The following is a 26,589-nucleotide window of genomic DNA, read 5'->3' as shown; positions in this document are numbered from 1 at the left end:
AGAGGGCCATGGAGGGATTTGAAAACAAGGATGAGAATTTTAAAATCGAGGCGACATCATCTGAAAATACGACGTCAGATTCCACATGTACGTTGACGACACCCAGCTCTACCTCACCGCTACCTCTCTCGACCCCTCCACTGTCTCAGACCAGGAGCCAATGTAGGTCAGCGAGCACAGGGGTGATGGGAGAACGGGACTTAGTGCGAGTTAGGATATGGGCAGCAGTTTTGCGTGAGCTTAAATTTAAGGACGGTGGAAGATGAGGCACCAGCCAGGAGAGCATTGGAATAGTCGAGTCTAGAAGTAACAAAGGCATGGATGAGGGTTTCAGCAGATGAGCTGAGGCGGGGCAGAGGTGGAAGTATGGGGTCTTGGTGACGGAGTGGTAATGTGGTTGGAGGCTCATCTCGGGATCAAATAGGACGCCAAGGTTGTGAACGGTCTGGTTCAGCCTCAGACAGTGGACAGGGAGAGGGATAGAGTCAGTGGCTAGGGAACAGAGTTTGCGGCGGGACCAATATTTAGTTGAAGGAAATTTTGCTCATCCAGTAATGGATGTCCATCAAGCAGTGTGATAAACGAGAGATAGTGGAGGGGTCAAGAGAGGTAGCGGTGAGGTAGAGCTGGGTGTCGTCAGCGTACATGTCGAATCTGACGTTGTGTTTGCAGATGATGTCGCCAAGGGGCAGCATGGAGATGAGAAATAGGAAGGGGCCAAGGATAGATCCTTGGGGGACACCAGAGGTAACAGTGCGGGAGGGGAAGGGAAGCCATTACAGGTGATTCTCTGGCTACGACTGGATAGATGAGAACGGAAACAGGCGAGCACAGTCACACCCAGCTGGACGAAGGAGAGGTGTTGGAAGAGGATGGTGTGGTCAACCGTGTCAAAGGCTGCAGACAGGTCGAGAAGGATGAGGAGGGAGTTTACCACGGTCAGTCACATAGGATGTCATTTGTGACTTTGACAAGGGCCGTTTCTGTACTGTGGCAGGGGCGGAAACCCGATTGGAGGGATTCAAACATGGAGTTGCGGGAAAGATGGGCACAAATTTGGGAGGCGACAACATGTTCATGGATTAGAGAGGAAAGGGAGGTTGGAGATGGGGCAGTAGTTTGCAAGGATAGAGGGGTCAAAGGTGGTTTTTTTGAGGCGGTGATAACGGAAGATTTGAAGGGGAGGGGGACGGTACCCGAGAAGGAACCGTTAATAATATCAGTTAACAGGAGAGTAAACGGCCAACCATTACGGCCATTTTAAAAAAAAAGTAAACTTAGCTTTAATAAATACCAAATTTTTAAAAATACGTACAGAAATTTACATTGCAGATGTATCTTTAGGTGCAAGGTGGGGTTGTCACTGAGGCAAACACAGACACAACAGTTTGAAGAGCAAGACAGCTGCAGGTACTGAGCCTGCCTTTCAATTTCAAATTCAGAATGTCTCCCCAATTAAATGCATCTTTACGCCTTACAAGCCTTCGAGCTCTGCAGGCACCGATCAGTCTCAGCACAAGGCAGCAAACAGTTTAAGGAGAAAGAATGCAGTCAGACAAGTCTTAAAACCTGCTTTGAAAAGTTTCAAAAATTGTGGGATCCTCAGCATCTGCTGGCGAGGGATGGAAAATAGGATACAGCTCCTGTTCCCGATGACTCGTCAGTAACCCTGGCTGGAAGCAAGTGTGGATGCTGAATGGAGGGGCAGGACCAGGTTTGACTGCGTTGACCCGCCACAGACAGAAGAACCCACCTACACTGTGTCTGTGGTAAGAAATGAAGAATGGCTACCCAGGCAAGTTGAAACCATTGAGGGCCAGTGTCACCTGTGGAGCTGAACCTGAGCACAGGCTACTGTCACCAGCAGAAGGGAGGCTTGGGTGAGGTCAGAAAAACAGTAAAGGTTATGATGTTGTTCAGGGAGCAGTTACATGCCACACAAGGTTTATGGACTTGATTTTACTACTGGAGTCAGAGCATTAGTACAGAGTAATATAGTGTACAGTGTCACCCTTTACTTCAGCACAGTACTGATGAAACGCTTCACTGTCAGAGGTGGTGTCTTTCAGATAAGACATTAGACTGAGGCCCCGGCTGCCCCCTCAAGTGGACGTAAAAGATTTCCTGGCATTATTTGAAGAGCAGGGGACATTTCCCCGATATCCTGGCAAATATTTATCCGTCAACCAACATCACTAAAGAACAGATTACCTGGTCATTAACTCATTACTGTTTGTGAGAGCTTGCTGTGCGTGTTTCTTACAACAGTGACTACTTCATTGGTTGTTGAGGGTCTGAGATGTCCTGAGGTCGTGGAAGGCGCTATATAAATGCAAGTCTTTCTTTCTTCGAAAAATGTCCATGACCAGCTCTTAAAGAATTAAAACAGGCTGAAAACCACAGACCACTGAAACAAGGCAGAAATCAGTAACTTAATCCAGGTTTGCTTTAGACTAGTAATTTGTGAAGAAATTCTTTCAGCTCTCAGGAACTGAAAGCACTCTCCACTCTCCACTCTCCCTGTACAAAGGTCACCCACCTGCCACATTATCCTTTTCCAGCCAGGCAGCTTGAGGAATTAAGACTGTGGATTCGTGACTAAACCACAGCCGGCCGGCAATTTTCAGCTCGCGATGCCCCAGCCAGTTAATGTTTCGAGTTAGATCAGTTTAGATCTGGAACTGACTGAGAAACTCAATCCAATCCTTTCCTAAACAGTGAATCATCACTGAGGCCAGGCTTCACTCATCACTATAATTGTTGCTCCCCACCCTCTCCATCTGCATACCAGTGTGTGCATCGTCAATAGATGGGAGCCACAAAAGAAAATGGAACTTGAACTGAAAAAACACGAACAACTTGATTGTGAATTTCACAGAAATCAAAGTTCAAGACTGAAATAAAAGTTGGTGTCAGATATTCCTGCACCCTACAGGCTCATAACCAGTGCAGCACTCCATTAACATTACAACAGCAAAGGAGATCACACTGCAGGATGCCCTTAGAGCAGTTGGTTACTGCTTTTTAAACAATTTTCTGATTTGTTAACCCTAAGGAAGGATATTTAATATGATGCAAATGCACGGAGCCAATAATGTGTTACCTTCTTCTCAGAGCTTGTTGAATAATGGAATGCCTCGTGGTTAAGCATATACAAGGTGTCAGCCGTGGCTCAGTGATAGATACTCTCACCTCTGAGTCAGAAGGTTGTGGGTTCATATCCCACTCTAGAGATTGGAGCACAAAATCTAGGCTGACAACCCGTCGGAGGTGCCATCTTTCAGATGAGATGTTAAATCCCTATCTGCCTCAGTGTCTTGGCCAATGTTTATCCAGAGTGTCTATTGACAATACTGTGTCAGCCAATGAGTTGGAGGTGGGGCGGGACTTATGGCAGGACTCACAGCGAACAGTCTATTTTACAGCAAACAAAGTCTTTTACTCAGCAAACAGAGTCTGTTTAAAAAACGCACTACAGCAAACAGTCTACAGAGACTCTACGAACTACAACAGAACTTATGACCAATGCAGCAATGCCTCCTGATGAAAGCAAGGGATTTCTCCAGCAAAATGCAGTGAGTGGAGGATAGTTACATACAAATTATGTGCATAAAATCAATCCCAGTCACTTACAGCAGCAGGGTCTCCAGGCATCAATGAATGAGAAATTACCCAATCATTTCCATTTTGGCCAGGAATAGTGGTGTCACTATATGCAGCCATGTTTATCCCTCAACCAATACCTAAAGCAGATTACAGGGTCATTATCTCATTGATGTTTGTGGTGTTAAAATTGGATAGCCATGTGGTGAAGGATAAAATACTACAGCCTGGTCTTTAGTTGTTTCCAAGCCGTTATTCATAGAGATTCCCCTTATACACACAATAGCTCAGCTCTCCTATAAAAAGGATAGTGTCCCTAATTGATACCCACCACCTGAATACAATTAACACAGATATAAATCATACAATTAACATGTGGGACCTTGCTGTGCACGTTTCCTACATTACAACAGTACTTCAAAAGTACTTCATTGGCTGTAAAGCACTTTGGGACGTCCTGAGGTTGTGAAGGGAGCTATATAAATGCAAGTTCTTTCTTCTTATATCCTCAACTGACTCACAAAACGAGTCCTAGAAACCTGTTGTGTTGAAACAGAATGCTGATGCTCTTAACATGCAGTGTCGTGAATGCAAAGGTACAGATTCGCCCCACAAACCTGCACACAGTGACTTGCCATCTAAGCACTGCCACCAAGGGACGGTGGTGAGTGGGGAATAATTCACCACTAGTAACCATTACTCTGCCTCTAGCGGCCCGACCAAACCAGCACCTACTGGCTCCTCAGAGAAAGCACTCGGCCCAAGGGAAACCCCAATAGACCAATACAACAAATTAAATGTTAAAAAATAAGTGGGAGGAAAAATGTCACAAAGGTAACGCAATAGTTTGGATTTGAGCTAAGCGGTTAATTCCCTGACAGTAGACACAAATGAGTGGAAGCCACTGTCTTTGGCCCCTGCCACAAACTCCACTCCTTCACCACTGATTCCTTCCTTCACAATCTCAACCCAACCAGACCATCTGCAACGTTGGCACCCCATTTTGACCGTGACCTTAGTTTCAGACCCCACATCCTGTCCACAACACTGCCCATCTCTACACCTTTGCCATAGAAACCATTATCCATGCAGTTCTTAATTCCACACTCAACTGCTCCAATACTCTCCTTGTTGGCCTCTCATATCTTCCACCCTCCATAAATTCCAACTCATCCTGTCCCACACCAAGTCCAACTCCTGACCTTGTCCTCACTGACCCCAATGCATTCAATTTGAAGACCTCAGCTTTAAACCTCACCCAACCCTATCTCTGCAATCTCCTCCAGCCCTATCCAGCGAAGGAAGACTCACTGTGATGCCAGTCCAGCCAGCTATTTTCCGAATTAACCTATTGCTTCAGACACCCATTAGCACGTTACCTATCACAAGCATATGTTGCCTGGCTCCACCTTCTGCAAGATGACAGCACTGGACTCTCTGTCCATCAGAATAAATCCAGTTGTTAAACAGTAAAAGTGAATCATGAAGCCTGTTTACATGTTAAGCCAATGTTTGTTGACATCCTAAAACGTGAACTACTTCTATAATCTCACCGACATCTGGTGCACCCTTAAAATTAGAAAACCGGTTAGTTAATGCCAGCCACAAACAAGTTTAGCAACTGTTAAGAACATAAGAAATAGGAGCAGGAGCAGGCCATCCGGCCCCTCAAGCCTGCTCCGCCATTCAACCAGATCACGGCTGATGATCTACCTCAATGCCATTTTCCTGCACCATCCCCATATCCCTTGATGCCTTTAATATCTAGAAATCTATCGCACTCTGTTTTGAATGTACTCAATGACTGAGCCTCCACAGCCCTCTGGGGTAGAGAATTTCCGAAGATTCACCACCCTCTGAGTGAAGAAATTTCTCTTCATCTCACTCCTAAATGGCCTACTCCTTATTCTGAGACTGTGACCCCTGGTTCTAGCCAGGAAAAACATCTTCCCTGCATCTACCCTGTCGAGTCTTGTAAGAATTTTGTCTGTTTCAATGAGATCATCTCTCATTCTACTAAACTCTAGAAAATACACCTAGTCTACTCAATCTCTCATACGACAAGCCCGCCATCTCAGGAATCAGTCTGGTGAACCTTCATTGCACTCCCTCTGTGGCAAGTATATCCTCTCTTAGGTAAAGAAACCAAAATTGTACACAAAACTTCAGGTGCGGTCTCACCAAGGCCCTATATAATTGCAGTAAGACATCTTTACTCCTGTACTCGAATCCTCTTGAAATAAAGGCTTTCCTAATTGCTTGCTGCACCTGCAGGTTAGCTTTCAGTGACTCATGTACAAGGACACCCAGGTCCCTTTGAACATCAACATTTCCCAATCTCTTACCATTTAAAAAATACTCTGCATTTCTGTTTTTCCTACCAAAGTGAATAACTTCACATTTTTCCACATTATATTCCATCTGCCATGTTCTTGCCCACTCACTTAGCCTGTCTCTATCTCCTTGAAGCCTCTTTGCATCCTCCTCACAACTCACATTCCCTAGTTTTGTATCATCAGCAAACTTGGAAATATTACATTTGGTCCCCAAATCCAAATCATTGATATAGATTGTGAATAGCTGGGGCCCAAGTACAGCGACAACACTGGCATCTACCAGACAATGTGGAAAATTGCCCAGGTGTGACCTGTCCACAAAAAGGACAAATCCAATCCGGCCAATTACCGCCCCATCAATCTACTCTCAATCATCAGCAAAGTGATGGAAGGTGTCATCGACAGTGCTATCAAGCGGCACTTACTCACCAATAACCTGCTCACCGATGCTCAGTTTGGGTTCCGCCAGGTCCACTCGGCTCCAGACCTCATTACAGTCTTGGTCCAAATATGGACAAAAGAGCTAAATTCCAGAGGTGAGGTGAGAGTGACTGCCCTTGACATCAAGGCAGCATTTGACCGAGTGTGGCACCAAGGAGCCCCAGTAAAATTGAAGTCAATGGGAATCAGGAGGAAAACTCTCCAGTGGCTGGAGTCATACCTAGCACAAAGGAAGATGGTAGTGGTTGTTGGAGGCCAATCATCTCAGCCCCAGGACATTGCTGCAGGAGTTCCTCAGGGCAGTGTCCTTGGCCCAACCATCTTCAGCTGCTTCATCAATGACCTTCCCTCCATCATAAGGTCAGAAATGGGGATGTTCGCTGATGATTGCACAGTGTTCAGTTCCATTCGCAACCCCTCAAATAATGAAGCAGTCCGAGCCCACATGCAGCAAGACCTGGACAACATCCAGGCTTGGGCTGATAAGTGGCAAGTAACATTCGCGCCAGGCAATGACCATCTCCAACAAGAGAGAGTCTAACCACCTCCCCTTGACATTCAACGGCATTACCATCGCCGAATCCCCCACCATCAACATCCTGGGGGTCACCACTGACCAGAAACTTAACTGGACCAGCCATATAAATACTGTGGTTACGAGAGCAGGTCAGAGGCTGGGTATTCTACGGCAAGTGACTCACCTCCTGACTCCCCAAAGCCTTTCCACCATCTACAAGGCACAAGTCAGGAGTGTAATGGAATACTCTCTGCTTGCTTGGGTGAGTACAGCTCCAACAACACTCAAGAAGCTCGACACCATCCAAGATAAAGCAGCCCGCTTGATTGGCACCCCATCCACCACCCTAAACATTCACTCCCTTCACCACCGGCGCACAGTGGCTGCAGTGTGTACCATCCACAGGATGCATTGCAGCAACTCGCCAAGGCTTCTTCAACAGCACCTCCAAAACCCGCGACCTCTACCACCTAGAAGGACAAGAGCAGCAGGCACAAGGGAACAACACCACCTGCACGTTCCCCTCCAAGTCACACACCATCCCGACTTGGAAATATATCTCCGTTCCTTCATAGTCGCTGGGTCAAAATCCTGGAACTCCCTTCCTAACAGCACTGTGGGAGAACCGTCACCACACGGACTGCAGTGGTTCAAGAAGGCGGCTCACCACCACCTTCTCAAGGGCAATTAGGGATGGGCAATAAATGCCGGCCTCGCCAGCGACGTCCACATCCCATGAACGAATACAAAAAAAAATCCCTGCGGTTCCCCACTAGTCACAGTCTGCCAATCTGAAAAAGACCCGTTTATTCCTACTCTCTGTTTTCTGTCTATTAACCAATTCTCAATCCATGCCAGTATATTACCCCCAATTCCATGTGCTCTAACTTTGTTCACCAACCTCCTCTGTGGGACTTTATCGAAGGCCTTCTGAAAATCCAAATACACCACATCCACTGGTTCCTCCTTATCTATTCTACTAGATACATCCTCAAAGCACTCCAATAGGTTTGTCAAACAAGATTTCCCTTTCTTAAATCCATGTTGACTCTGCCAAATCCTATTATTATTTTCTAAGTGTCCTGTTATCACATCCTTTATAATAGATTCTAGCATTTTCCCGACTACTGATGTCAGGCTAACAGGTCTGTAGTTCCCTTTTTTCTCTCTAGTCCTTTCTTAAATAGTGGGGTTACATTTGCTACCCTCCAATCTGCAGGAACCATTCCAGAATCTATAGAATTTTGGAAAATGACAACCAATGCATCCACTGTCTCTATAGCCACCTCTTTCAAAACCCTGGGGTGTAAATCATCAGGTCCTAGAGATTTATCGACTTTCAGTCCCATTAATTTCTCTAGTACTATCTTTTTTACTAATACTAATTTCTTTCAGTTCCTCATTCTCGCCAGACCCTTGGTTCTCTAGTATTTCTAGGAGGTTTTCTGTGTCTTCTTCCGTGAAGACAGATAAAAAGTATTTGTTTAATTTCTCTGCCATTTCCTTATTCCACATTATAAATTCACCCGTTTCTGTCTGTAAGGGACCCACATTTGCCTTCGCCAGTCTTTTCCTTTTTACATACCTATAGAAGCTTTTACAGTCCGTTTTTATGATTCTCGCTAGTTTACTCTCATATTCTATTTTCCCTTTCTTTATCAATTTCTTGGTCCTCCTTTGCTGAATTCTAAAATGCTCCCAATCCTCAGGCTTACTGCTTTTTCTGGCAACTTTATATGCCTCTTCCTTTGATTTAATACTATCTTTACTTTCTTGTTAGCCACAGTTGGACCACTTTTCTTGTTGGGTTTTTGTGCCGTAAAGGAATATTTGTTGCAAATTATGTATTAATTCTTTAAATGCGAGCCATTGCCTGTCTACCGTCATACCTTTTAATGTAATTCCCCAATCAACCACAGCCAACTTGCGCCTCATACCTTCGTAGTTTCCTTTGTTTAGATTTAAGACCCTAGTTTCGGATTGAACTACATCACTTTCAAACTTAATGAAGAATTCTATCATATTATGGTCACTTTTCCCTAAGGGCTCCTTTACAACAAGATTATTAATTAACCCTTTCCCATTGCACAATACTAGATCTAAAATAGCCTGTTCCCTTGTTGGTTCCCTCAACATACTGATCTAGAAAACCATCTCGTATACATTCCAGGAATTCGTCCTCCACAGTATTAGTGGACAGTTTGTAATGACTTACTGACAGTGTAAACAAAAACAGCTGTTAATGTTTAACATTTTGTTCAGGTTTCATTGTTGCTCTTTTCTAGCCAATCTTCTCTCCCCTTGCTTGGGTTTGATTCCACGGGTGCGGGACACCCTTCAGCACATCACCATTAGCTCCATGAGAGCCTCAAAGTGTCAGTGGGCTAATCAACCACCCAGTGAGGGAGAAGCGTCACTGCCAAGCCTGGCCCCTGTCCTCACTAGATCTCCACTCATTTAGGTTACTGCAAAGGGTCATTAAAATGCATGACATTGGTCACTGTTATATAACCAAGCAATGTTGAAGAATGCAAGCAGATTCTCAAAAGATGCCTTCACTAAAGAGAATGGCATCAGAGCACTGGCATAAAGGACAACAGAAAGACCAGTGCCAGTTACAAGAAAACACGGGCACTTGCTGCAGGAAGTGCATTTGAATCAACAAGTTCATCTAAACAGCGATCATTTCAAAATAAAAATAAATCCTTATTGACGTGTAAGCACAGGTACTACATGCAACTTAATGGTAGCTAGAAAATGTGCTTTGTAAGGTTCCTCCCGTCTCACATGCAGAGCCTGTGGGGCTGTCAGCAGAGGGACCCCTTAAAAAACAAGTATTCTTGAACAGCAGGACTGCTTTAGCTGAATGGCACAGGAGATGTAAGAGGGCTGGCACTTTACATTAATAGCAAGTCCTTTGCCTCCTTCCCCTTTAGAGCATCGTCCTAGCAAGATAGTGTCATTTATAGTTCAGAGTGAAAACAGGCAAGTTGGATCCATGCTGTGTTGAGCTCCCAATCTCGGGCACACTTCAATGTGTTTGGGGGGGTGGGGAAGAGGGAAAGCGAGGATGAGGAGCATCTACAGTGGACCATGGGGTGGGAGGGAGGGCCGAGTGAAACAAAAACAAGGCAAGGGTGAAAATATAGGTCTTGTACCTATACATTAGAAAATTTACATCTCATCTATATAATTAAAAATATATGCATCAAATCTATACAATTTAAAAATGGGTATCAAATCCATATAATTAAATATATGCATCAAATCTACATAATTAAAAATGTACCTCTTAAATCTGTATAATTATATAGATTTATTACATGCATTTTTAATTAAAAATCTTGTATCCAGCATGTGCCCAATATACTCTGCATTCAGCAGGATTTAATCAATTAAACATGAAGACCAGGAATCCCGGGCACTAACAGTTAACCCTGGGCAGTAAGTCCGCTTTATGTATTTATCTCTGCAGTAATTATTTGGCCTATTCTATCAGATTCTTCCTAAACCCCAATTCTGTTGCTGCATCTCCCTCATTCCCACCTCTTGCCCGTTCCCCTGTAATAAAAGTCACATGCGACCCTCCTGTTGGCTCATCAGCTCCATGCTCCTGTTGTGTTCGACACTGCTGGAGATATTCCCTGAACTTGAACCTGAACCAGTACCTGTTGCTGCTGGCCCCAGAGTGGCATGGCAGGGCGTTCGAACCATGGCGGCTTGGAAGAAGAGTGTTCGTGTTGCCCAGACCCTCGCTGTCCTCCTGGACCAGGCTCCTGCCCTCCACTTGGTACATTTTCAGGGCCGGGATGTAGTGGCTTGGCCTCATCTGTAACACGGGCAATAGGTTTTAAAAGTGGATTCCTCTCTTAACAGCGCTGCGCAAACACAACCTCAGACTGCCCAGGTCAGACTATGCTCCATGTTACTAAACAAAATACAGGTACTGGCAAGAGCCTAGGTAGGCAACCAAGATTTGCCAACCACGTGTTCACAGGCTATGGGGCACTCCCTCCCTGTGAAATAAATGGCCTTTCATGACACGCTTTCTGCCGTGAAAGGCCAGCTGAGATCAGAGACAAAGCCACTCCCACACAGGGCGCTGGGAATCTTTTAGAACTTCTAAGTAGAATAAGCAAACCGATGAGGGGAATGTAACTCAAATACGGATTCTCCATTCTGCTGAGTGGATTTTCTAAACTTTCCGCCACCGTGAAAGAGGAAACACAGTATCTTCCCCTCACACTACTTGTGTCTGCGAGGAATGCAACTTTGTGCCATTTATTCTCTAGCCCAGTACCAGACAAGGGTCTGAATGGCAGCTCCATATGTGCTCAGTGACCGAGAGGGATTCGTCTCAGGCCTCTACCCCATCCTGAAACGTCAAGCCTCCTCAGGTTATAGGTCAGCTGCCTAACGCAAGATTTCTCTAAATAGATATGGGTTTTAAGAACTGTATAAAGAAAGTAAAGAACGAGTGTTTAATTTTTTTTGCATACAGTTCTCTAACCCATTCAATATAGCAAAGGAACAACACGTTAACAGTTCACTTCATGTCCAAACTCGGTTCCATTTCTAACGTTACTGCACCTGGTGTCTCTGTTGGCGACAGCGCCGGCAGATCCTGGCTCGGGGGCAGTGTGGTGTGGGCTGGCGGAGCCTCAGGTTCCAGTAATGGTTGTGGCTGCGGTTGGGGCTGAGGCGGAGGTGGAGGCTGGGGTTGGGGTTGGGGTTGGGGTTGGGGCTGTGGCTGAGGCTGTGGCTGTGGCTGAGGCTGAGGCTGAGGCTGAGGCTGAGGCTGCTGCTGATGCTTGGTGAGACTGTCCACAAACTCCTGATGCTGGGCCTTCAGGGTCTGAATCTGTTGCTGGAACGCCATCTGAATGGGCTGGACCACGGCTGCAAACTCTGTGATGAGAGAGGCCTGCAGGAAACGCCGTGCAGAAACACAAAATTAAACTCAAGAACATTAGCGGAGGAGACAAGACCAAAGTAGAATGCAGATGCTGGGAAGATAACATATACACTCGGGTAATTAAGCTTATGGGTCTCAGGCAACACTTTCATCACAAAGGGGCTTGGAGTGAATCTAATCAGTGAGAACAAAGGATTATTTCTACAACATCACTCACAGTAAAGGGTGCACAAATAGAGGGATTGAGTCAACTGCCCCCTTCCCAAATCTGCCAAAAGGTAAGAAGTGATGTAAAGTGACAGTCTTGGCTCAGTGGTAGCACTCTCATCTCTGAGCCCGAAGGTCACAGGTTCAAGCCCCACTGCAAGACTTGAGCACATAATCTAGGCTGGCATTTCAGTGCAGTACTGAAGGAGTGCTGCACTGTCGAAGCTCCCGTCTTTTGGATGAGATGTTAAACAGAGGTCCCATCTATCTGTTCAGGTGGATGTCATAGAATCATAGAAAGGTTACAGCAAAGGAGGCTATTCGGCCCATCGAGTCTTCGCTGGCTTTATGCAAGAGCAATCCAGCTAGTCCCACTCCCCTGCCCTTTCCCCATAGCGCTGCAAATTTTTTCCCTTCAAGTACTCATCCTGTTCCCTTTTGAAGGCCATGATTGAATCTGCCTCCACCTCGGGCAGTGCATTCCAGATCCTAACCACTCACTGTATAAAGAAGTTTTTCCTCATGTCACCTTTGGTTCTTTTGCCAATCACCTTAAATCTATGTCCTCTGGTCTTTGACCTTTCCGCCAATGGGAACAGTTTCTCTCTATCTACTCTGTGTAGACCCTTCATGATTTTGAATACCTCTATTAAATCTCCTCGTATCTGTTCCAAGGAGAACAACCCCAACTTCTCCAGTCTATCCACGTAACTAAAGTCCCTCATCCCTGGAATCATTCCAGTAAATCTCTTTTGCACCCTAAGGCCTTCACATCTTTCCTAAAGTGCGGTGCCCAGAACTGGGCACAATACTCCAGTTGTTCATCATGACTTCCATACTTTTATAGTCTGTGCCTCTATTTATAAAGCCCAGGATCCCGTATGCTTTTTTAACTGCTTTCTCAACCTGCCCTGCCACCTTCAACCATTTGTGCACATATACCCCCAGGTCTCTGTTCCTGTACCCCTTTTAGAATTGTGCCCTCTAGTTTATGTTGCCTCTCCTCGTTCTTCCTACCGAAATGTATCAATTTGCATTTTTCTGTGTTACATTTCATCTGCCACGTGTCCGCCCATGCCACCAGCCTGTCTCTATCCTCTTGAAGTCTATCACTATCCTCCTCATTGTTTAGTGCCCTTCCAAGTTTTGTGACATCTGCAAATTTTGAAATTGTGCCCTGTACACCCAAGTCCAAGTCATTAATATATATCAAGAAAAGCAGTGGTCCCAGCACCGACCCCTGGAGACCACCGTACACCTCCCTCCAGTCCGAAAAACAACCGTTCACCACTGCTCTCCGTTTCCGGTCACTTAGCCAATTCTGTATCCATGTTGCTACTGCCCCCTTTATTCCATGGGCCGCAATCTTGATAAGCCTACCATGTGGCGCTTTATCAAACGCCTTTTGAAAGTCCATATACACCATATCAACTGCATTGCCCTCATCTACCTTTGCCGTTACCTCATCAAAAAACTCTTATCAGGTTAGTTAAACAACTATTTGCCTTTAACAAATCCGTGCTGGCTTTCCCTAATCAATCCACACTTGCCCAAGTGACTGTAATTCTGTCTCAGATTATCATTTCTAAAAGTTTCCCCACCACTGAAGTTAAACTGACCGGCCTATAGTTGCTGGGTTTATCCTTACACCCTTTTTTGAACAAGGGTGTAACATTTGCAATTCTCCAGTCCTCTGGCACCATCCCTGTATCTACGGATGTTTGGAAGATTACGGCCAGTACCTCCGCAATTTCCACCCTTACTTCCCACAGCAACCTAGGATGCATCCCATTCGGACCGGGTGACTTATCTACTTTAAGTACAGCCAACCTTTCTAGTACCTCTTCTTTAACAATTTTTATCCTATCCAGTATCTCAACTATATCTTCCTTTACTGATACTCCGGCAGCATATTGTTCCTTGGTAAAGACAGATGCAAAGTACCTCGGCCATCCCCTCTGCCTCCATGAGTAGATCTCCTTTATGGTCCCTAATCGGCACTCCCCTCCTCTTACTACCCGTTTACTGTTTACATGCCTGTAAAGACTTTTGTTGGCCGCCAGTCTATTCTCATACTCTCCCTTTGCCCCTCTTATTTCCTTTTTCACTTCCCCTCTGAACTTTCAATATTCTGCTTGGTTCTCACTTGTGTTATCAACCTGACAACTGTCATACGCCCCCTTTTTCCATTTCATCTTACTCACCATCTCCTTTGTCATCCAGGGAGCTCTGGCTTTAGTTGCCCTACCTTTCTGCCTCATGGGAATGTGCCTAGACTGTATCCGAACCATCTCCTCCTTAAAGGCCGCCCCCTATTCAATGACAGTTTTGTCTGCCAATCTTTGATTCCAATTTACCCGAGCCAGATCTGTTCTCATCCCATTGAAATTGAGTATTTTTACTTTAGAGTGGTCCGTGTCTTTTCCATAGCTATTCTAAATTTTATGATCGTATGATCACTGCTCCCCCACTGACACTTGCTCCACTTGGCCCATCTCATTGCCTAGAACCAAGTCCAGCAATGCCTCCTTCCTCATTAGGCCGGAAACATACTGGTCAAGAAAGTTATCCTGAACACATTTCAAAAATTCCTCCCCCTCTTTGCCCCTTATATTATTATTGTTATCCCAGTCTATATTAGGATAGTTGAAGTCCCCAGTTATCATTACTCTATAGCTTTTGCACCTCTCTGTAATTTCCCTGCAAATTTGCTCCTCTATATCCTTCCCACTAGTTGGTGGCCTATAGAATACATCCAGTAGTGTAATGACACCTCTTTCATTTCTTAACTCTAACCAAATAGATTCTGTCCTTAACCCCTCCAGGACATCCTCTCTCTCCAGGACTGCAATATTCTCCTTAATCAATACTATCATATCCCCCCCTCCTTTCTTTCCTGAACACCTTGTATCCAGCAATATTTAGTACCCAATTCTGCCCTTTTTTGAGCCAGGTCACCGTTAGCACCACAACATCATATTCCCATGTGGCTATATGCGCCTGCAGCTCACCAACCTTGTTTACCATGCTTCGTGAATTTACACACATGCACTGCAAACCAGTCTTAGACTTTCTTGTACACTCTCAGTCTGATCCCACTTAATACTGTACTATTACTTGCTCTAGTGCTATCTTTCTCTTCCAATCCTTTGTGCCCCTTGTTTCTCCTTTCCAATGCTACATCCTGGTCCCCACCCTCCTGCCAAATTAGTTTAAACCCCCCCCCGCCAACAGCACTAGCAACCTCCCCGCAAGGATATTAGTCCCAGCTCCATTGAGGTGCAACCCGTCTGGCCTGTACAGGTCCCACCTTCCCCAGAACTGGTCCCGATGCCCCATGAGACTATTTGAGGAAGAGGAGGAAGTTCTCCTGGTGACCCGGCCAATATTTATCCCTCAACCAACATCACTAAAACAGATGATCTGGTCATTTATCTCATTCGCTCGGAGCTTGTTGTGCACAAATTGGCTGTTGTGTTTCCTACATTACAAAAGTGACTACACTTCAAAAGTATTTCATTGGCTGAAAAGCACTTTGGCATGTCCCGAGGTTGTAAAAGGAACAATATAATTGCAAATGCTTTCTTTCTATCTAGAAATTTCTGAAACATTCGATCTTAAGTTTCCGTCTACATGATGCATCACAGTCCCATGTCCCGGAAGTTTAATTTATTGGCAGCACTGTTACGTTTAAAAAAAAAGTTTCAATACTCATCACAGCACCCAGTCTCAGTATCACGTATGCCTGAGCCAAGTCCAGCATGGCCAGTTGCAGAGTTAAGCTCTTGCTAGCTGAACAAGGCACCGTGACCTCAGAACAGTGACATCTACTGCATCAGTGTTAAATTTTCAATCCCTCATGCCAGTCGTCATTGTAACCTCTTTGCTTTAGACTACCAATTGGTGCCAAATTTGGGTTGGTTTAATTCAATGAGCCAACATCCACTAGATGTGGAATCAAGACTACACAAACCCATCTCATATAGGATCCTCACAGGCAGCAGAGAAAGGAGATTTTCATCCCATCGGTCTAGGCTGGCTTTTAGCACAGGTCACAGATGTTTACTGCACCACCCAGTCCCCAGTGTTATATTGTGTAAGGTTTCAAGAATTTGTTAGTAGTTACTGCCATAAACTTGTTGGAAGTGGGGCTCAGAGTCTTTTTGCCTAGAGGTGCCCAGCATTTAGTTAAATGTATCTGATCTACAAGCTCTAACCCCAGCCTGAACCTACAATAAATACAAGGATGTCATCACGGCCACATGGTAAACCTAACCATTGAGCAGTCTGCATTCAGGATCACCGCCTCCTATATCTGCAGGTTACAAGTGCCTTGCGACTGTAGGGTTACTAACCTGGTACTGCCCAAGTCCGAGAGCAGGGCTCTGCAACTGCTGAATAATGGACTCGTCGAAATAACCGTTCTTCTCCCACAGTTGCAACAGCTGTGAAAAATGAATAAAAACAATGTTCTGTGTTAGATGGGTTAGGAGATGGTAACAGTGAAAGACTGCGCAATCTTGTGTTTTGTGTTATGGAATATACATTAAGCCACGGAAAAAAAATAAAATCAGTATCGCTTGAAGGATTACGGATGTGTGTCACTGGTCTATGTCCCTGCCATGTGCCCTGTACCCAGTGCAGGTGGTGCCACTCCATTACGTGATGTTAGTGGCTGCCTGGCACAACGCAGTCAGTGCCATTAGTGTACAGGTATAACAGCACAAGGTAATAAAAACAGAAAATGCTGGAAATATACATCAGGTCTGTCAGCATTGGTAAAGAGGAAAGACAGATATTGACACTTTGGGTGTGTACTCTTCAGTTCTGCCTTTTATCTTCAGACATGCTGATTGGCCTGTTGTGTATTTCCAGCATTTTCCTTTATCATTTCAGATTTCCAGCACCTGCAGCCTTTTCTATTAGCGAGGGACGATCGGGACAGAATCCCACCACTGTGTAAGACCCTTTTTATGCCAGGCCGATTGAAATATGTTCCTCTCCTCTCCTGCTTTGCTCATTTTACACCATGGACCATCCACAGACAAGAGGACTGACTGCCCAATCGGCTCACTGGCCCCTGCTGCTTTGTAACTGACCACTAGGCAGGCTGCAAGAGCAGTGTCTCTCCCATGGACTCTTCCACCCTCTGTAGGAGAAAATTACTGCTCTCAGGGTGATGACATGGCTTAGACAGGTTACCCATTGTGTAAGAAGCTGTTGGCTCGAACCCACATCATACCACTCCATAACACAATCCACTGAAGCTATAACAGGTTATAACAGCACTGCACCATCATTATTTCTCTTTCCATTCTTTCCTCTCTATGTGGGACATTTTATTCCTGGAGGGGGGTGGAGGGAAGGAAGGGGCTAAGTTTTCCCCAATTTCCTGTAAATATTCTCCCCCTTTTTTCCAGCTAGCTAGCCTTACTTCTTGCAACTGGGAGGACAGATGCACAGCCCGCTGCCAAGCTCGTCAATGTCTCCTGCTGCTGATTGCTCACTTCAGAAACAGAGTGGAGAAGGGCTCAAATCTACACACAACCCCACAGCATCAGGCATCTTAGAATTACACAGAACGTACAACACAAAAACAAGCCCAACTAGTACGTGTTGGTGTTTATCCTCCACATGAGCAGTAGTCTTAATCCCATGTGCCTACGTTGCTCCCATTATTCACCTTTCCTTCAACCACCGATCCAACCTATTCTTAAACAATGAAGCAGAGACCGTCTCAATCACTAACTGTGGTTGCGCATTCCACAGCCTCATAACCCACCGTGTAAAAACGTTTCTCCTGCTCTCCGTCCTACATCTATGTCTACTCATTCTGGACCCCTCAATCAATGGAAACAGTCTGTTTCTAGCCATCAAAAGCAAAATACTGCGGATGCTGCTCTATCCACGCTGTCCCTTCTCTTCATAATTTTAAACACCTCTATCAAACGACCCCATAATTTCCTCTATTCTAACAAAATAGCCCCAGTCTTTCTTCGTATTGGTATTTCCTCATACCGGACAGTTCCTAGTGAATCTGCGCTGTATCCTCTCTATTGCCTCAACATCCTTTGTATAGCTCGGAGCCCAAAACTGCACATAGTACTCAAAGTGCAGTCTTATAGATATAATCTTATATAGATTGACTATTACATCTCTACTTTAATATTCTCTTGCCATAAAACCAAGTATTCCATTAACTTTTTTATGACCTTATCCACATGAGGTGCTCTTATTGAGGTCTTGCTATTAAGACTAAACCAGACTCCAGCTACAGGTCTGAATGTAAACAGGGTACAAGACATATTATTGGCTCCAACAATTTATTTTCTGCAGCTGAGTTTTAAGAACGTTATTAGGGGAGCATAAAGATCCATCCACACTAAGCACTTCTGCATGTGGTTCAACATCAAGACTGGGTGGAAGAGGTGCTTCATTCTCAGCAGTAAGATGTCACACTGTGAACAGCAAAAATACACGTGGACCCAATACATAATAACCCTCTTCAGTTAAATCGCCAAGTTCTGCACTAGAAACCTCCAATGAGAGATTGGGCTGTGAGTAGCATTCCCATCCAGGTCACCATTGAAGCGGCACATCACTCAGGTGGCGTGGGGAGAGAGAGAGGCTGAACAACACATCTGGTGCCAAGCTGCCCCTGGTTGGCACATTTAATGGACATGGCACAAAGGGCTGAGATACGTAGGTAAGCGCACAGATATCTGCCTTCACCACGTATAGAACTGTCTGATAACAAAATACCCTTTAATAACGACATCATGCAAATTTCTTCTGGTATATATTAATAATAACCTATATTTAAAAAAAAAAATCACAAGTAACAACACTCCGCCTCCCACTCCCAGTGGTAAACCAACTCACTGGGATGTAGGGAGAATTACCCGTGCAATCTTCTGTTGTTTGTCCTCTTCCACTGCGAGAAAGCTGGTGCAGTAAATGGGAACCACGACCTTCTGCAAGGATGCGAGCAAGTCCCGGGCCTGTTTCCGCTGACTGCGGACACACAACACAGAGGCAAGGTAAGGCACTGTCACTAAGGGCTCCACAAACAATTCAATTATTTACAATATTAGAATTTTTGTGTATGCACACATATTTCACAAGGCATTAAACATGTAAAAAGAATTTTTACGGAAATATACAATGCAGATAGCTACAGAAATGGGAGTGCCACCATCACCAAGAAGCTCAAAACAAAGTGGACAAGGTGTGTGGATGTGGTCATAGCTCCTGCAGACCGTGTTTCAGTCACTGGGTGGTGCATATGGGTTTGCGTATATTTGTGAAGTTGCAGAAGCTGCATTCAGTAACTGGCTCTGCTAACATCAGTAAAATTGGGAGCACAAGAAATTCCGAACAAATACTCACCCAGAACTAATTACACAACAAAAATTAGGCTTATGTTAATGAGCTCATTATACTTTTTATATAAATAACACACTCCTGCATGTGTGAATCTGTCTGACTTCTGACTGTTTGCCTGGGTGTAATGCACTATAAAAGGCAGCTGTTGTTGTTCCTAATCTGCAACATCTTTTTAGGGTTAGTTTCTTTAACTATCACAGCCGTGTTCAGACCCACTCAAAGTGGGGTCGCATCACAGGACAGGAAGGGAAGGCAGTAGTTCATCTCAGAATATTACCAGCCCACATTGAGCGGGTCTGAACAGTAAAATATGGCAGTGATAGCTGAAGAAACTAATCCAAACAGACCTTGCAGATTAGGAAAAACAAACGCTGCCTTATGTAGCGCATTACACCCAGGCTAACATAGTCAGAAGTTTGCCGTTCACAGACTGACATCTGGGTGTTAGAGGCCAATACACACAAGAAACGTTGGCAGTTTATCAACGCTGAATGCCAAGATATGTTAATAGCTTGACACAGAGACTTTAGCCCCATTTTTAAATCTTTCTCTCCACCCTGTACCATGAGAACAGGGACCGTTTCTAGATCTGTGCTTATACCATTCTCTGTAAGTGGACTTAAGGAGGTGCTGGAAGGTGGCTTCAGGGCAAGTTGCCCTCCCATTCCCCACCCGGTCCTTGCAGAAGAGTGCCTGGTCTCTGCTTGGCGTCTGCTACGATGGTACAGCAGAGATTTGTAACTCACCATGTAGAGTATACCCATGTACCGCGACGCCATAGCAGAGCACGCTAGAGCTGTCACATGCTGACTCACCACAGCTCCATTACAGTGGAACCTTGACAAACACTGTTATATTGCTGAGAAATGATGAGGGATCTGTAGAATGGGGATAAATCAGGGTACCACATCCCCGCTTAAATCTAAATACAGCCTGGATTACCTCCCAACCCAATATTTGTATCACCACACACACCTCCAGCTTTGGATATCTTCTATAATCTCCCTAGGATTTGCTATCTTTGGTTCTGTTTTCTACAGATCTGACAATCAGGCACTAACCAATGATGCAGCACGTCATTTATCAGGTAGATCAGATGGAGACGTAGTTCGAAATGGGCTCCTTCAGCTGTGATGCGGTTCCTCAGGTGACCGGACATCAGCTCACAATGCTGTGGGGTTTTTGCATTGTTAAACATCCAGTTCTTACCAGCCTAGGGAAAAAAGGAGAAAATGACAGAGGATCATGGAGAGCTCGGTCACTCCAGCTGTGAGAAGATAATTAACTTAAAGTGTCACCTTCAGCATCCCTCGTTTAAATTTTAAAAAACTACAAAAAAAATCTACACGGTGGACGTTACCACCTCATTGGGAAGAGAATGATGGAGCTGTGCTACTCCTGAGTTACTATGTTTTAATGCCAGCTGTGCTCAGTAATTCAGCTTGCTCAAGGTTCAGGGGTTTCCAATGGTGTCCTTTCACCCCGAGCTACAGTCCAATCAAACAGAGGGCTCTCTCTTGATGGTTAAGGTGCTAAAAGAGCAGGCACCTCGTGCCCAGACTAGGACACCATTAAAATCCACAGGCGGCCCAAAGTTGATTCAAACAACCTAATTTAGCCTTTACAGTGGTGCCTGAGATACAGTATCACAGGTGGAAAGTGGGCTAAAGATCGTATGGGTGGTAAGTAATATTGGACTTGGGCCAAGTCCCAGTAAGTCACTGGCAAGGCAGTACTCAATGGAGCAACTGTGTATTATAATGTCAAAACATCTAGCATTGGAACTAAGATTCCCGGTAAACCACAATGCTTGCGCATGACATTTGCAAACCATGTCCATCTATACTGTGAAAAAATACCCGGCTATATAATTCTAGGTGTCCTCCCAACTTGGGCTGTGTCTGGAGGGAACACTTTGAGCTATAACACAACAGGATATAGTGCTGATGGTTACAGGCCTGTCACTTGTGATATTGGTGGCAGCAATTAAGATGATTTATTAGCATGATACAAGAAGCACACTGATACAACATTAAAACATACTGGCTTAAGTGGAACTCTTTCTTTACTATACTGGTGCCTATAAATCAATCAATATGTAAGTCTAGCAAGTCATCCCAACAGTGTGGCAACATATTCAGATCCTACACTTTCTAAAATTAGATCAACTGAAGTTCACTACCGCACACGAGCCCAGTTTGCTCCTGTTTTGGTACTTTTACGGAATTTGAACACTGAAGTGGAATTGAATCATTTCAAGTGACAACTTTTCACCCATTATCTTTTGGTACTTTTTGCACCCAAGGTGAGCGATATCTGTACTGTGGCATGGAGCACTCCCACATTCTATAACCTCCATTGCAACGTTCATTCCCCCATGGGATGGTAGGGAGGTAAGTAGAAAAAATGTCAAAAAGCAACTTAGGTTGGTTGCTGCAATCCCTCTCGCCTGCTTAGGTACCATGGATGCAGTGGTGACCCTCAAAAACTAGGTAACCATGGCCACCAAAATGGCAGCAACATACAGCGGTAAGTTCATTTTTATTTTTCATTATACTTTAATTTTTTGCCCTTATCTGTCCTCTCTTGAAGGTGGCAACTCAAATTGGAGCACAGTTCCACAGGCGGCAACCTCTCTCCAGTATATGTGGCAAGTGACCATTCTCCATGTTGAGAAGGCTGTTAAAAAAGCATACGGAATCCTTGGCTTTATAAATAGAGGCATAGAGTACAAAAGCAAGGAGGTTATGCTAAATCTTTATAAAACACTGATTAGGCCCCAGCTGGAGTACTGTGGCCAATTCTGGGCACCACGTTAGGAAGGATGACAAGGCCTTAGAAAGGGTGTAGAGGAGATTCACTAGAATGGTACCAGAGATGAAAGACTTCAATTATGTGGAGAGACTGGAGAAACTGGGGTTGTTCTCCTTATAGCAGAGAAAGTTAAGGGGAGATTTGATAGAGGTGTTCAAAATCATGAAGGGTTTTGATAGAGTAAATAAAGAGAAACTGTTTCCAGTGAAGGAAGGGTCAGTAACCAGAGGACACAAATTTAAGGTAACTGGCAAAAGAACCAGAAGCGACAAAGAAAACTTTTTTATGCAGCAAGTTTTTATGATCTGGAATGCACTGCCTGAAAGGACAGTGGAAGCAGATTTAATAACTTTCAAAAGGGAATTGGATAAATGCTTGAAGGAGGAAAATTTGGAGGGCTATGGAGAAAGAGCAGGGGAGTGGGACGAATTGGATAGCTCTTTCAAAAAGCCGGCACAGGCACAATGGGCCAAATGGCATCCTTCTGTGCTAGATCATTCTATAATTCTATGTGAAAGCCCAGACTGAGTGCGTCTGGGGCCATGTGACCACCATCATTGCCAACTCCGATTGTGTCCATTCCTGGCGTCACTAGCTAGTGATTAGAAGTGGAACTTGGTTGAAATCCCACCCCTCAATAGGGTAGGGATAATGAGACCGATTGCAGTGACCCTACTGTTGCCTTTACTGGTGTCAGATAACTCGACACACACCAGGGATCAAGCCTTTCTGAGCTCTTTGCCTCAGTGCCAACATGAATTATGATAGAGATAGCATTACACCCCTACCACTTCACTGCATCTTGTGTCACACCAAAATCACCACCCCGCGCACAAGGCCTGAATGCTTAATACAAGCTTTGGTTGCTAAAAATGAGGGATTCTGCTGAGTTGGAATTTCCCTCTCTCGAGACCCAGAGCTAACACAAAGCTTGGCTTTGTACTGTGCCAGTGCAAAGGCTGCAAGTTCAGAACAAGATAGTAAGTGGCACCATACTGAGATGGCATCTTTGGTACATGTGTCGATAATGGGCTGTAAGAGATTGTCAAACTCAGTCATATCCAGCTGCGTCTCTGACAGGAGCTTCTGAATTTGTTGTTCCATTGCCAGGGCAATCGCTGCAGTTATCTGTTCCTGGAGGAAAATAAACAAGTTTCATTATAGATGAAAAAGACTGCCTGAAGTCAAGCGAGAAGACAATAGTCTAGAAATGTACAGTCAGTGTCAGTTCTGATGAAGGGCCACATCCTGAAATATTGGCTTTCTTCCCGTTTCAGACGCTGATCTGCATTTCACCATTCTCTACTTTTCTTTTTCTCTACTCTCCGAATTTTGTTTGCTGTCCTGCATCACACACTATTCCATGACAAAGGCAACCTACTCCCGACTCTACACTATCCTCTCAAACCATGGGCTGAGCCAAAGAGGGCTGGGATGACACATAGGAGTAGGCCATTCAGCCCCTCAAACCTATCCCACCATTCTATTAGATCATGCCTCAACTCCATTCAGCCGCCAGTGATTTTGTAAAATTTTTGTTTGATTACGCTCCTGTGAAGTGCCTGGGGACATTTTACTCTGATAAAGGGGCTAAATAAATGCAAGTTGTTGTTGATCCAAATCCCTTGATACCCTTACCTAATAAAAATGTCGATCTCAGTCTTGAAAATTTCAATTGCTCCCCCTTTATGGGAGAGAATTCCCAAACTCTACTACATTTTGAGTGAAAAAGTGCTTCCTAATTTCACTCCAGGATGGCCTAGCTCTAATTTTCGGATTGTGCCCTCTTGTTCTGGATTCCCCCATCAGAGGAAATAATTTCTCCCTACCCACCCTATCGAATCAATTTATCGTTTCAAACCTTCAATAAGATCACTCCTCATCCGGATCTTTTAAGAGACGTGTATTCAGTGGGAAAACCAAAGCTGGAGATTCCAACAGGAACATTCCCAAATATGTACGTGTGCTCATAGTATGCCGAGACAATGGAGCTTGTTGATCGGTACCTGCTGTGGACATGGCCACTCTGGTTACTGACCTGTCTTTGCATGAGGAGGTGCTGCTCCTGCTGCTGCAGATTCCACAGGCTCTGCTGAATCAATTCCTCCAACTGTGGCTGGCCTGGAGCTGGAGGCGTGGGCGGCTGAGTTAGGGTCGGGGCAGGGGTCGGGGCTGGCGTGGCAGTGGTGGCAGGGACCGAAACCGGGGCTGGGATGGGGGCCGGTATAGGGGCTTGAGCTGGAGGTTCGCTTTCCTGCCCTGAAGGCTTGCACAACACTGCAAAAAGAACAGAGAGGAGTTAACGTCAAACACCCCAGGGCTTCACATTATTCATCACGAAGTGAACAATATGGTCTGAACACTCTCAACATCTCCGGCTTCATGTCTTTGTATAGGACCCTTTCCGCCCCCTTCTTTCCCAAAGGCCATACTGGGATCCAGGTCCCTGGGAAGTGCAGGCCCTCTGGCTGCTTGGGTGAGACATCATTCTCCAAGCGATTGACATGGGAGCTGAGGTCACAGCTGAGTTTGATCCTGTCCTCACCCGATACCCACCCCATGTGGCTTTTGCTGGGCATGCAACCCCGAGTGAAACCTTGACTGATTTCTCCCCTCCACCAGTCCAGGGACATGCAAGTGTTTGTTCGTTCACCTCTACTGAGATTAGCTAACTCAGGGCGGATGAAGAATCGAACGGTTCACAAGAACTGACTGGAGATCCTTTCTTGTCTGCATGACTCAGTACTTCACCTTACATTTACCCAGTCCGGCACCAGGGGATTTTGCTGCCTAAAATTTATGCCTTCGACTAGAAGCAGAAGCAATTTTGTTGCAGGAAATAAGCAGCTTTCCACAACATTTTTTCCACTTATCAAGAACATGTACTTAAATATCAGGAAGAACATTCTGTTCCACCAACTTACTACAAACATTTAATTGTATTCGATGGCATTTCTCAAATTCTGAGTTGCTTTTCATGTTACTATTGCTGTAACATTCAGTTCATCAGCTGTACCGATTATGTCCAGCCAGCTGGAAGAATACCACGCTTTAGATTGTCAGAAAAATCTGACCATCACAGCTTAAAGAAGCCTCAGAGGACAACGTTTTAATCAATCAAGCCAGCTTCTAGAATCTTCAACATGACATGACTTGGTTATATACTGGCTCATACTGTGCCCAGATCTTACATACCGAACGAATGCGTTGACTTGGCACGATGAGATTAGTCCCCAGAACAGTATTCCGCACTGATTCGCAAACCAAAACATCACTGGGCGACGGTGTAAAATGGCTGATAGAGTTTGCCGGCCATTGAACGCCAAGCCCGATTTTTCTTTCCAGTGGCGTACAACGGGAGGCCAATTCCATATCGCCCATTCACACCATCACCCAAAGTTAAAATTACCCCCAAGTAAGAAAAAGAACTTACATTTACGTTATCATAATCTCAGGACCTACCAAAGCACTTTACAATCAATGGATTTTGAAGTGTTTAGTAGGCAAACAAAACCAAATAACCAGTGCCTTCAAAGGATCCACAATTTAATTAGTTATAATTCAAAAGCCATTGGGTCAATCAGAAATTTTCACAGCCAGGAGAGAAGTTCCTCGGCCGTTAATGTGTAATGCTTCCAACAGAAGTATGCGCATCTCTCACTCCCTCAAAAATACACACACGCAAGTTGGACCTTGACAAATTTAGCCTAACTGAAGTTTGAATGAAAAGAAAGAACACTGAAATCTTATAACTTGAAAAAGGACATATCCCCGTTTCCATCACAAGTGAGAAAAGAGACTTTCATCCTCTCACTCTGAGCGAGATTCAAAGTAGGTCCTAGAGTTAAAGGAAGGGGTTTTACATCATATTTAAGTAAATATAAATGAATTAATAAATCATCTTTGCATTCTTCACATTGCTTCTTTTCTCTGAAGTTTTTTTTTTTAAGGTGTTGTTTTCAAAAGGCGTTTGATAAAGTGCCGCACGGTAGGCTTATCATCAAGATTGCGGCTCACGGAATAAAGGGGGCAGTAGCAACATGAATACAGAATTGGCTAAGGGACAGGAAACAGAGTAGTAGTGAATGGTTGTTTTTCGGACTGGAGGGAGGTGTACAGTGGTGTTCCCCGGGGTCAGTGCTGAGACCACTGCTTTTCTTGATATATATTAATGACTTGGACTTGTGTATACAGGGCACAATTTCAAAATGTGCAGATGATACAAAACTTGGAAGCAGATAATGAGGAGGATAATAATAAGACTTCAAGAGGATATAGATAGGCTGGTGGCATGGGCAGACACGTTAAATTTCACCTGCCATGCAGAAAAATGCGAAGTGATACATTTTGGTAGGAAGAACAAGGAGAGG

General features: G+C 44.7%; 1 protein-coding gene across 2 annotated transcripts in view; it reads right to left on the bottom strand.

Annotated features, from left to right (window-relative positions):
* cherp (calcium homeostasis endoplasmic reticulum protein) overlaps positions 1–26,589 on the bottom strand; it is an 88,070-nt gene that overhangs the window by 25,442 nt on the left and 36,039 nt on the right. For both annotated transcript variants that reach the window (XM_067968021.1, XM_067968022.1), the window contains exons 3-9: positions 24,258–24,496; positions 23,216–23,353; positions 20,467–20,618; positions 18,922–19,033; positions 16,375–16,464; positions 11,488–11,821; positions 10,566–10,726 (exon numbers count right to left, since the gene is read on the bottom strand). In XM_067968021.1, coding sequence (XP_067824122.1) covers positions 10,566–10,726; positions 11,488–11,821; positions 16,375–16,464; positions 18,922–19,033; positions 20,467–20,618; positions 23,216–23,353; positions 24,258–24,496 — 1,226 coding nt within the window. The remainder of the gene's footprint in view (positions 1–10,565; positions 10,727–11,487; positions 11,822–16,374; positions 16,465–18,921; positions 19,034–20,466; positions 20,619–23,215; positions 23,354–24,257; positions 24,497–26,589) is intronic.

Source organism: Heptranchias perlo, chromosome 29 (assembly GCF_035084215.1).
Source record: "Heptranchias perlo isolate sHepPer1 chromosome 29, sHepPer1.hap1, whole genome shotgun sequence".
NCBI classification, from domain to species: domain Eukaryota; kingdom Metazoa; phylum Chordata; class Chondrichthyes; order Hexanchiformes; family Hexanchidae; genus Heptranchias; species Heptranchias perlo.
The sequence above is the reverse complement of the archived record's forward strand: the minus strand, read 5'-3'. Positions and strand labels throughout refer to the sequence as shown.